This window comes from Cibotium barometz, chromosome 50, assembly GCF_041138505.1.
Source record: "Cibotium barometz isolate CiBa-2024 chromosome 50, ASM4113850v1, whole genome shotgun sequence".
Lineage (NCBI taxonomy): Eukaryota > Viridiplantae > Streptophyta > Polypodiopsida > Cyatheales > Cibotiaceae > Cibotium > Cibotium barometz.
The window spans coordinates 35,783,331-35,796,467 of record NC_141095.1 but is presented as its reverse complement, the minus strand read 5'-3'; the positions used below and the strand labels follow the sequence as shown (position 1 = coordinate 35,796,467).

The 13,137-nt window shown below is 40.2% G+C and overlaps 1 protein-coding gene across 1 annotated transcript in view; it reads right to left on the bottom strand.

The window, feature by feature from the left end:
- Positions 1-6,794: 6,794 nt before the first annotated feature.
- The window catches only part of LOC147610069 (uncharacterized), a 45,088-nt gene continuing 38,745 nt past the window's right edge, over positions 6,795-13,137 (bottom strand). The window contains exons 3-6 of the mRNA XM_086786941.1: positions 9,021-9,070; positions 8,718-8,882; positions 7,386-7,487; positions 6,795-7,290 (exon numbers count right to left, since the gene is read on the bottom strand). Coding sequence (XP_086643067.1) covers positions 7,165-7,290; positions 7,386-7,487; positions 8,718-8,882; positions 9,021-9,070 — 443 coding nt within the window. The 3' untranslated portion in view covers positions 6,795-7,164. The remainder of the gene's footprint in view (positions 7,291-7,385; positions 7,488-8,717; positions 8,883-9,020; positions 9,071-13,137) is intronic.

Genomic DNA, 13,137 nt, shown 5'->3' with positions numbered 1-13,137 from the left:
TAGCAGTCTTCGAGATCTTTAGACTTCATGAACATTGTGTCAAATAGAGATACAAGGATATCTACTAAAGAAATCTTTAGAGTTCATGAACAATGTGTCAAATAGATATATAAGGATATCTAATTTTTGGATTAACATATCAAAAAATTTGGAACCAAACTTAGAATGAGTATGGCTTTTAATCCTTGACTCTAGTTTTGCATGCATCTTCCTCACAAGCTCTTGGGCTTATTTCATTTCTTTCTTTTCCAACACAGGGTTGGGAAGAATTTCATAGCCAATTGGCTTCTTTTCTTTGTGAAGAGCTAGTTTAGGCTAGAGATTTCTTATTGTTTCTACAAGGGAGGTAGATTTTGGAGCTCTTATCCGAACCACTTTCATCCATGGTCACAATGTCGTTGGGCTTGACAAACTGATCATGCATTACTCTTTCACATGCTCTATGATGTCTTCTTCTTTTGGACCTCTCTATCTCATTCTATGCTCACAATGTAACCAGCCTTGACAATTGATCATGCATTCCTCTTTCACGTGCTCTATGATGTTTTCTTATTTTGGACCTCTATGTCTTGTTCTAGTCCACTGGCTACTATAGCCTTTGAGGTATGCACCTTTGGCTCATTCATATGAATATCCTACACGTTTATATGCAATGTAGTGGAGAGTGAGATCATAACAAATCCCTCTCCCTTATCTTGAAATAGGCATACAATGATTTTCTTGACACATAGAATCACACTCAAAACACACAAGTTGAAGTTCAAAAATCTACACACTCCATGGAATGATTTTCATAGATGTGAGAATGAGATACTCATGGTGTGAAATACAAGGTCTTATTCTCAATCTCATGCATGAATGAGAATTGAGACAACTCACTTGCTTATCCAAGTTGATGAGTACCATAATGCCCAACCTCATCAGACTTAGGATTCCTCAAGGATTTTCACGTACATAAAAATTATATATTCTCACGAGTGTGAGAATATGTGAAGATAACATATTCACACGGGTGAGAGAATTGCTTCTTATGTATGTGAGAATGTGTTAAAGATAGTTTTTTTTTTATGTTGACCATGCCCCCCTAATCGCTCAAATGCACCAATTCTCCTAAATCCAAGTTTTGATCTTTAGGCTTTCATGGGCATGAAAATGATAGGTTTTCACAACATGAGTGGATTCTCATAGATGTGAAAATTTATGAATAGATTTGACAATAGTAGATTGACACAATTCACTTCAATAAATTCATGGAACTGATAATTTTTACCCCCTGCCCATATCTTTTTTTTCAATTTTCACGTGAATAAGGAATCCACTAGTCTCTACCCTCAACTCTCTCACATCATACACAAGAGAAAGTAAATAATGAGAAGACTAATTAGAATAAAGGGGGATACTATACTATCCTTTCATTATGAGAAATTGACTTATATATATTTGGCCTTTTGAAGACACACGCACCCAAAACTCATTAATTAACTAGGTAAGCATAGACATGGCTAGCTTCCTCATAAAGATTACAACTTACAGTGATTGTTCATGACACTTATTTACACATGTGAGAAAAATTCATTAATTAGCTAGGTAAGCATGGACATGGCTACCTTCCTAATAAAGATTTACAACTTACAATACCTTTTCATGACACTTATTACTTGCCTTGATGTGTAGGAGAGGGCAACTAGTTAACCTGTGAAATGGGGTTAAGTTATCAAAAGTACAGGTTTTGGCAGGGTAGTTTCTATGACATTCCTTTATATAGTGATTATGTGTTCACTTATCAAGCATAGGTTTTAGCAGGCTGGTTTACATTCCTTTATATAGTGATTGCGTCTTCACTCTTGCCTACATTTTTGTAGAGTTGTTTCTTTTTGCCAAGCTTGAAGCCATCATGCCAATGGAATGGTGTCCTTAGCAGTTCAATAATGACTGATGGTAAATGATCTAACCAAGAGATAAGTAGCCCTTGAAAAGTTGGACAAAGTGAGACTAAGAGTTATTTGTGATATGAATATTAAAAACTTTAGGCGTAAGCAATGGTTTTACAGCAAATTGAAGGATGAGGATATAAATGGAGGCAATACAATCCTTATTTATAGTGTGATAAATGGGAAATGCAAGTTGAAATTACATAAGATCAAGACCTTTTAGAGTATTTAAGATCATACCTTAAGGTTTGTTGAGGATCAAAACCTTGAATAGAACTAAAATGGACAGATACATCAATAGGGGTAAGTTACAGTGCTATTATGGCTCTTTAACTAAAGATTATTATCCCAAATTCACATAGAAAAGAAAAGAGAGAAATCGGATTCAAGAGAAAAGCATAGAGGGAGACTAAAACCATGCAAGAGAGAATCTCTCTAGAAATTAATATGGCATTAACCAAAAGAAGGACTATGGTGAAACCACCTAGGGTATACATTAAAGTTCCACACGATGGAAACACTACCAAGAATTTGCACTCTTAGACACAACACAACACACTCTTATATAACTCATGTCACCAATGCAACAACAAGTGGTGAAAGCCAAGGCAAAGGCTATATAAGGATGAAAGGCTATGAAGTAGCACCTCTCAGAAGCTAGAACCAACAATGGCACTCTAACCTTAGAGTTAGATCTGAAGACGTTGACATAGGCATGTAGTTATGGAAAACCAAAGGTTGGAAGGCCAATTAGAGGAAGCAATGAGCCAAATCTAGAGATGTGGCTGCATGAAGCAAAGGAAGAGGCAAACCAACAACAGTAGCATGCAAGAACAAGGATTTTAGGGTAACTAAAATGTTATATGCAAGGCTAGAAGCAAAGGTTAAGAGGATGGAAGCACAAGCAACACCTCTTCGTAAGGATGGCCCAAAAAATCTTAATGTTTTAATGGAGTCAACAATAATCTTTGCAAAAATGCCAATTGTTCCCTTAGGTTTGGCATATACCTTTATCACACATACAAAAGTTAAAGTTGCAAATATTACAGTAAAGGGGAGAATATACACACATACACACACATCAAACCTCTTCCATTGCACATCATATTATAATTATAAAAATTAATATAGCTAACCTTCCAACAAAGGAGGACGCCATGTCCTTTGCAAAGTCACCTCAAACAAATGATATGGCCATAGAGTGTGGGATGGAGCTATTCACCATCATCCCCACCTTAGTGAGCCAAATTAAAGAGGAAAAATGAGCAACACAACCACCCTCACGAGAGCATGTAGAAATGCTAGTGTCAAATGAGGACACATTGGTCAATGAGGAAGACAAGATTGAACCTTCCAAAAGGTGTCAATTTTAACTGGTATGATTCTCTTAACAAAGGAGGCCCACATCAATTTTGAAATAGAGTTACAATGGATCAGAACCTCGGCTCAAAAGTGCTTGAGGTGAGAATGGTCGCCAAGGCTATTACTTTCTTCTTTCCTAAGTGGAGGCAGCACCATCCAAAAACAAAAAAACTTAGAGGTGGTTATCATAGGCTTTGACAACATATTTAAGGTCAAAATGGAAGAACATTATGGCCTACTACATCGCCGGAGCAAACCCTACTTCCAAGATGACATGAATTTGAAGGAATATTGCCATGCACCAAGGTACATGTGCATTAGTCCTACCTTTACACATGGGATTTGGAGGAAAATTAGTGAAGAACCCTAGTGTAATCTTCAACTTTCCATGCTTCCACAACCCCCAAAAGATTCATCAACAAGTCTTGTGCCAGATCCTACGATCTAAGATCTAATCACATTCTTCAAACTCATTTGCATTCTTTTGATGGTAGTTCCTCGCATGGATGCAAGCCCCCAACTACATGGTATTAAACTTGAATCAAGAGCCCACTCTTCCCCAAGTCATAGCCTAAAGTAAGGTACTTAGCTAGTCAATAGTTGGGCACCGCTTAATCACATTTGAAGGTATATTCGCGACATTTTTGGCCACCAATCCTCTCAAGCAAGAGCCCCATAACCTCCTCACTCACAGGACCCATTGCATTTATTACTTAAGTGTTCTCTCTCTTATTCAATTTTAGGGATGGAAATCAAGCTAGGAAGGGGAGAATGTTAACTACAATGGCATTTATTACTTAAATGTTAGCTCTTATTCAATTTCAAGGATGGAATTCAAGCTAGGAAGGGGGAATGTTAACTACAATGGCTAATTTTGTAAGTGGAGTTGCATTTTATTGTGTTCTCCTACACTAAGTGTTTTTTTTTCTAAAAAAGGAATGCTAGGTATCCAAGCTCCAAATCATGTATCTATGAGTTGGAACCATTTAACCAGTAGTTTTGACTATGGGGACCCTAGACACTTAGTCTTGGGCAACCAATGTAAAAAAATGGTCATGTATATAATACATTTTGACTAACACTAGTCTTGTAATTGAGCCTTAAAAATGGCTCAGTTTTAATTTATGTAAATGTGAGATGCTTTTAACACATGATGTGGACAAGTGAAGAAAGTACTCAATTGTATCCAATACCACCCTTACATCAACGAGGCTAAACATGTTGACCTATACCACAAGGCCTACCTCTTTGAGATCTAGGTGTTCCCAAGTTAACACATCTCGATATTCCCCCCAAAAAACTCTAACCTTGATTATTATTGGCTTTGTATGTTTTCATGTTATTAGATTTAATCTTCTTACTACTTGGTCTTAGATTTATTTTCCTCTATGTGGATCGGAATAGAACTTTCTCTACCTGCTTCTAGTTTTCCACATCAACCATGACATGGAGCAAGTCTCTCTCCCATTAGTATGATATCCAAGGTTAGTAATTTACCCTCCCAAGTCTTTGATATATACTCCCGCATATGTTGCCTCTGGTTTCTAACCTTTTCATGGTTATCAATGACTTGTGCTTGCTTTCAAACTGTCTTGCTACTTGAATAGTTAAGCATCTTGTTCCCAAACATGCACTACATTGGTAGCTCATTGACCATTTTCTTCCCAACAACGTGGAATATGACCCTTCTACTTCTATTTGAAGAGCACAATGGATGTCTCTCATCCTGAATTTCTATTGCCACCTTTGTTGACATTTCAACTGGCTCCACTAATATCTTTGTCTATCATTGTGACTCTGAATGGAGTTGCTGCTTCTTTTTCAACAATTGAATGGAGCTTTTTGCAACCCTCTCAACCTTAATTTCTTTCTAATGCTTTCAAACAATATATTTTACTCCTCCTTAGTCTAATGTAACTCCTGCTTCTTCAAGCAATATAATTGCTCCTGCTTCTTTGTCTAATAAAACTCCTTTCTAACATATATCCATTGCACCAGACTCCGAGCTATGGGGAACTACATCATCAAACATTAGGGTGTAGGATACTCTTGTATATGCCCAATTAGGTCTTGATATCCTAGGATTATATTGAGGGAGAAACACCTAAAAGTGCAAGACAATCTTTAGTAAATGTTTCATGGTGATATGCACAAATCAGCTCTTGAACAGTTTACGTGTTGCCTTGGCTCCCGGATCTTCCCTTTCACCCATTTCTTGTTCTCATTTTGCTTGACTATTCCACGAGTTCTCTATTAGGCTTCCCTCTGCTTTCAAAACTCTCTTCCATGGCTCATCCCTTCTGATTGTTTTGTTAGTACTTTCAACTTTTGCCTCAAGCTAGTACTTTTCTTATTTTTTATTTTCTCTTCAACCGTAGTTTTCTTTCTAGGCCTCTTTTGTCCATCATCCATGCATGCCATACCATGAATCCTTGGGGTTTCAGCCTATATTCTGGTAATTCTCTTTATCTACTGCTCTTTCCACCACTTCCTCTAGTTCTGTAGTTCTACTGAGGCACTCACATTCCTGGACTCTTAGATGCACACCCTTCTGACTGTGAGACAGAAGGGAATGGGCCATGGGTTGGTCCATCTACCAAAAAGGGCTCCCACCTCTGTTGATCTCCCAACACTCCCCATGGCCATTCTTTATTCCATCAACCATAGCTTGCCCCAAGGAGGGGAGAGGGGATTCATATAACCATTTTTAGGCTTTTTCCTTTAAAGATGGATAAAAATAAGTGGTTCTTTTCCTTCTTTAACTATGATATCCCATCCAGTCTAGCCTAGGCTTTGAATGCCTTGACACATGAACCCCTAGATCCCTTCTTCCTTGCAAAAAGCAAGGCAATTTCACCTTGGAAGATCTTGGGGTGGTTGCAGTTGATTGATTATATGAGAAATAATCTCTGCCGACTTATTAGAAAGTCTAGATATTTACCTCCCTCTCTAGCCTTTCTACATCTTTTTTTCTCTCCCTTTCCTCTTCCAAGGCAATTTCACCTTGGAAGATCTTGGGGTGGTTGCAATTGGTTGAATTATATGAGAAATAATCTCTGCCAACTTATTAGAAAGTCTACATAGATCCCTCCCTCTAGCCTTTCTACATCTTTTTTCCTCTCCCTTTCCTCTCTCCAATCCTTTCCTTTCCTCTTTTATTTCCATCATCTTCTGAATCTTCAATCCTTCATCTAAACCTTTCTTTTCCATTCTCTCCTATGCATGGTAGCTTCTAAAGGGAAAACAATATAATCAAACATACCATATATGAAAAAAATATAAGGGCTTGTTTCCCCATTTTATGTTTGTTTGTGAGGAAATATGCAAGCTCTCACCCCCACTCAAATGATCCATATTCAGAGTATAATATAAACCCGAATTCCACTCATTACAAGAAGTGCATGTTATAATGTATGATAGCACAACGACACATGAAACATCATAAAAAGAAATGACCAGTTTGTCTTTGAGAGGGAGGGCCTACACTATAGTTCTTTCATGAATACTTACGTATAGTTTAAAAAAGCTTTAAAGTTCCTTCTTAGTGGTCTTGTAATTCCACAGAAAAATTATATGTGTAGGTCCAAAAGCTACAGCTCGTTTCAACCCAACCACTTCACATGCTTACTATAGAAGCTAAGAACTTAAAACTCGAGGTTATGGTGAGCTCTTTGGGTGTGTGATTCTAAGGCAAGCAGCCATCAAGGACTGAAAAGTGAAACCAAAACAGCAATATTGCTTGTAAAAGAAAATTTCTAGTTTGAGAAGTTCCATATTTGAGTAATGATTTGTGTTTGGATTAAATTAATGTCTAAAGAAAGACGTCTATATTCAAGCTCCAGCCCAGTTGCCAGAAGAACTGCACTGTGCTTCAGCCTAGAAGATGGGCTGAAGCACGCTCCTTATCATTATCAAACATTGCCAACGCCCCCGCTATCTTTTCAGGTTGAAAACCCATTTCCCGCAACACATCATAGGATGTCACAAAATCCACCACCTGTTGCCAGAAAAGGTAAAGCTCATAACTCCAAAAACCAGCGAGTGGGTGCTCACCTCTAAGAGTCACAGCATTTCCTACAACAACAAAAATACCTTGGTCTGAATATCGCCATATGTCGCAATTGCCAGCACAACTGCCTCTCTGTTCAGACCCATTGAAGTATACTTGGTCACAACAGGATCTTCCACCGCAGCCTCCACAACACAATGTACCAAAGTTGAGTTTTCAAACAACACTTACTTCAAGTTTTAATGTAATATAATTTACGGTCCATTACAAAGCAGTCCAGAAAATGTGGACAAGCCGGCAAGCTATGGACAGGCTTGATTGCCCGCCCATGAGCAGAAACACCACCCCAATGTCAGATACTCTGAGAAAAAGGATGGGCAGGTGATGTAAGGGGCCTAATAATGCAAACAAACAAACAATTCAATGCCTTTTATCAAGCATCTAAATAAAGCATGGTAAAAAAAACTCTAGAGAGTGGGGAGCCCCAGCATACATGCACAGAATAGGCATAGCAGCCACATTATTGGGAGTCGCATGCATACTGACTAAACCTCCATCCCCCATACATCCACCTTTCAAACTCGTTGGATGGCACTTGAGGCCTTGACCCTTGAATCCTCCGCGAGTTTGATGAGAGGGTAGTGTCTCAATCCAATATGCTCCATGGTGAGCTGGCTTATAACATTAATGGCTGCCCTCTATTTATGTAAACCCTCCTTCCCACAGCCTGAGCCTTTAAATGACAAGACTATATGGTGTTTTAGGCCCCCACTGTGCCTAGTTCCCCCTCCCTGTTATGTAGTCTCCCTCACACCATGGATAGGACCCCCCCTCATCTCAGCCATTTCTATGTAGAGGGCTTGTAATCATTTTCCATTTCACAGTTGAAAGGATCTTTTCTAGCCAGTATATGGAGCATCCATAACTGTTGCCTACACCTTGGATTGCAAACCTTTTCAAGAAGCACTCATAATCAGAAAGGTCAACACAGAGAAACAGGCTTCATTTCACAGGGGGAGGCTCTTATCCTAAGTCTTTGAGCATATGGTAAGGATGAGGCAGGCCAGGGCAATGATGACGTGAAGCATTCTTTTCTCTGATCAACCCAGAATCTTGAACCTAACAAAGTAAGTAATGCCTTGCTTTTACTCAATGCAAACCTAAAAAACATGCCCTATATACAAGCCTATTGAACGTGTGAAAAAGCCTCCTTTTGTTAGATGAACTTGATCACACAAGTAGGTTTGGGTTTGATGACCCTTGCCACAATGCATTAAAAAGATTGACTTGTACTATGTAGAGTGAAAGCAGATATTCTAAAAAAAGTTTGATATACTACATTAAAACGTTTGGCCTGTGGCTCCTACATGCTTGTTGGTTAGTATGCCAAAACAGAAGAGCATAATGATATTTACCGCAGCAGTTCCTTCCCCAACTCTACTCGAGGATGATGCCCTCCTCATCGACCCAGTTAAGCCATGGCCCTCCTTTTTGGCTTCTTCCAATATCCTTCTTTCCAGATCAAAATCAAATTGAAAAGAGCTGTGAGATATCTCATCCATTAAGGGCAAGAGTTGTGGCTGTTCAAAAGAAAACAAAATATGATATGTCAGGCTACATTCACACTCTTTTCGCTACAGTTCCATTAGATGCAAAATCAATAGAGAAATAGATAGCAACTTATGAACTTCACAAAAACACTTTTTTTTTCCACATACCGGAGGTGTCAACCGATATTCTGGTTTCAGTGCAACTTTGATGCCAATACCTGCACACACAATAATACAAACGCTCACCTCATCACATTCCCAGTGAATTCATACAGAAAAAAGCAGGGTTTTTGTACAATCTTTGCACGGCAAGCAATGCCTTCATCTCCATTCAACGGAAACACTGCCATTGTCCAAGTATTAAAGCAGGATGCATGGGCAACAAAGAAGACAATGATGACAGAGACCTTGCTGTACAGTTGTGAATGAGCTTCAGCAATGAAAGCTTGCATCCTCTATAAAGCAATCTTTTCAGACTGATGACCGCTGTAGGATCTATAAGCAAGGCAATTTGGGACTAATGACTGCTACAACGCTCAGGATTAGCATGCCCCCCCCCCCTTCTCCTCTGTGCGGGAAAAAAAACAACTCTTTTATTCCAGAAAAACAAAGCCATTGCTCAATGCCTAGCCAGAGTAGCTGTCAAATCCCCATAGGATCTCCTCGTAGAACGCTCCTAGTACAAGACTCGAAACCTGCAAACAAACCAAACAAACGTGAAGGGGGTGCAAGCCTGACTCACCTCCCAACCTTGACAGCCGTGGGCAAGCCCACAAGTCTTGGCTATCCCCACCGAGCCACAAGCTGAGCTAACTAGATGAACGTGCTGACCAATCTCTACCTCGTGACGTCCCATACCGCCACGAAGCTACCCTTGCCGGCCTCAAGACTGCTGCCGGTCTCGATTGCATGAAGCAGTATTGAGGCTTGCTTTGATACCACTGTCAAATCCCGATAGAATCTCCTCTTAGAACGCTCCTAGTACAAGAGTCGACACCTGCAAACAAACCAAACAAACGCGAAGGGGGTGCCTGACTCACCTCCCAACCTTGACAGCTGTGGGCAAGCCCACAAGTCTTGACTGTCCCCACCGAACCACGAGCTGAGCTAACTAGATGAACGTACCAACCAATCTCTACATCGTGACGTCCCACACCGCCACGAAGCTACCCTTGCGGACCTCGAGACTGCTGCCGGCCTCGACTGCATAAAGCAGTCTTGAGGCTTGCTTTGATACCACTGTCAAATCCCCATAGAATCTCCTCGTAGAACGCTCCTAGTACAAGACTCGAAACCTCCAAACAAACCAAACAACCGTGAAGGGGGTGCAGGCCTGACTCACCTCCCAACCTTGATAGCCGTGGGCAAGCCCACAAGTCTTGGCTGTCCCCACCGAGCCACGAGCTGAGCTAACTAGATGAACGTACCGACCAACCTCTACCTTATAACGTCCCATACCGCCACGAAGCTGCCCTTGCGGGCCTCGAGACTGCTGCCAGCCTCGACTGCATAAAGCAAGTGCATGTCTGCACTAGATCCAAGCTCCTGACCATAGAGCTCTCACAAAGACACAGGAGACTCTATATATCTAATGACTAACCTTGGCCACCCTTTTATAGGTTCTTGGCCGGTCATCGCCCGTCCATACTTGGGTGCCCGCCCGTTAGTCTATCCCCAACTCAGCTCACCAATCAGCCTGCCTAGCTCCAAGCTTCCCCAAACCTCGAAGCTAGTCTTGTATGCGTGTAGCACACGGTGGATACACACTGTGCACATGACATACTCCCCTTCCTCTAAGAGCTCACTCCTGAGCTCACTAAAAAGCCAAGGTAATCTCTCTGAAGAGTAGTCAATGTCTCCCATGTAGCGTCCTCCTCAACACGATCCTTCCACTTGATCTTGTATTCCGTGATAAACGTATTACGCAATCTTGTTTCACGAAATCCAAGAATCTTTTCAGCTTCGTGTGGAACAAATGTCATGTCCTCGACATCTATGATTTCTTGGGGAGTAACTAACTGGTCAGTTCCACCCAGTACTTCCTTAAGTCTACTGACATGAAATACAAGATGAACTTTCACATGAGAAGGCAAATCCAATTCATATGCAGCTGAACCAATCCGTCGTGTAATACGAAATGGTCCACAGTATCTAGGAGATAATTTTGGAGATTGACCTGTCCGTAAAGTCTCGAAATTTCAGAACTCGCAAATACACCATCGTTCCTTCAGAGAACTCTCTGGGTGAACGATGTCTATTAGAATAAAATCTGTCTCTGTCTTGAGCACTTCTAATACATTCTTTCGCAACTTGTAACATTTCTTGCAAGATAGTAATATTTCTTGCATATCTTGCAAAAAATTATGTGCTGCATCATGCTGAAGTCCTGAGAATCCCACTGTAACATGTAATCTAGGTTGAAAACCATACATAAACATGAAAGGACTAAAACCTATACTCATATGCTTAGTACTGTTATATGCAAATTCTAACATAGGAAGATAATCCTCCCATGAACTTTGCCTTTTGGATATATATGCTCGAAGCATATCCTCCAAAATCTGATTAACTCTTTCAGTCTGGCCAGCAGATTGAGGATGATTTGAGGAACTCAAATTCAAAGTTGTTTCTAACTTCTCAAAAACAAGTTTCCAAAAATCACTTATAAACTTAGAGTCCCTATCACTGACTATGTCTTGCAGTAATCCGTACAGTCTAAACAATTGCTTGATAAATTGCCTTGCTAATTGTGTAACTGTAATAGTCTTCCGTGCTGGTAAAAATCTAGCCATTTTTGTCAAGCGATCTACCACAACCCAAATAGAATCGTGGCCTTAATGTGTTCTTGGTAATCCAGTAATAAAATCCATGGAAATACTTTCCCATTTATTACCTGGGATTTGTAAAGGATGCAACAACCCAGCCTGTCTAAAGCGTTCAGCTTTATTTGCTTGACAAACTTGACACTTGAGAACATAATCTTCTACATACCCTTTCATCTTCGGCCAATAAAAAGTGTGTTTCACTAACGATAATGTCCTGTGTACCCCAGAATGTCCAACAGAAGGGGCATCATGACACTCCTTAAGAATCTTGGATCTAATGTCCGGGATCTATGGTACACAAATTTTGTCATTAGGAAACAGTAAACCATTCCGAATCATCCACTGACCTCTTGCAGCCTGAATGGTAGACTGCTCAGTCATTGAGTCGTGGTCAATCAATGAGCTCCTGTCCTGGATCTTCTACCAAAATGGAACAAAATAACTATCAGTCCTGCAAAGCCCTCTCAATGACTGAAATAAGTCAGTAGTAATCTCGGTGAACGACAAAGTATTCACCTCTCTAATTCGACTAAGCGCATCTGCGACACTATTCATGGACCCTTTTCTATAACGAATCTCAAAATCAAAATCTTGCATTAATTCAGCCCATCGAGCTTTCCTTCATCTCAAATCATCTGCATCTCACACATACTTGATTGACTAATGATCAGTCAATACCAATACCAGTACGTAAATCTATCTTCGTGAAATATTTCGCTCCGGCTAACCAGTCAATCAGGTCATCTGATCTAGGGAGAGAATAAGGGTTCTTATTTGTCAGCTTGTTCAATCTCTTGTAATCTATACACATTCTCCAGGTGTTCTCCGTCTTTCTCCTAAGCAACACAGGTGCACTCCAAGGTGATTTACTTGGACGGATCTAGCCCATCCTCAAATAATCTGTGAGTTGTTTGGCCAACTCATCTTCCTCAACTTGGCTCATCCTGTAAGGTGGAATACTAACAGGGTGAGCACCACAAACCAGGTCAATATGATGATCTACTGCCCTTTCAGGTGGTAAGTCTGATGGCAGTCCCTTAGGAAATACATCTTGAAACAAATCAAGTATCTTCTTTAATTCTTTGCTTTCAAACACACTTAATTCTTTAACATCCATAGTAGATATGAGAAATGAAGAAAGTGAAATCAAGACACAATGGAAAGCAGTATACAAAGAAGAATCCATTCTATTACCAAAATCAACTCTATGTACAAGAAGCCCCTGAGAGGGATGTATAAAATCACCTAAGATACTATACTGGGTGTTCCTAAGTTCAAAAGAAAAAATATGACTAGACCAATCTATCTGGACTTGAAGAGTCTTAAACCACTTAATTCCTAATAACAAGTCTACATGCTTTAGATGCATAATATAGCATTCCAGAGTATCTTCGTAGTCCTGAATCCGGATCGGTAGCGTCCCCACCTGTCGATCCCATACTTACTGACCCGCAGGTAGG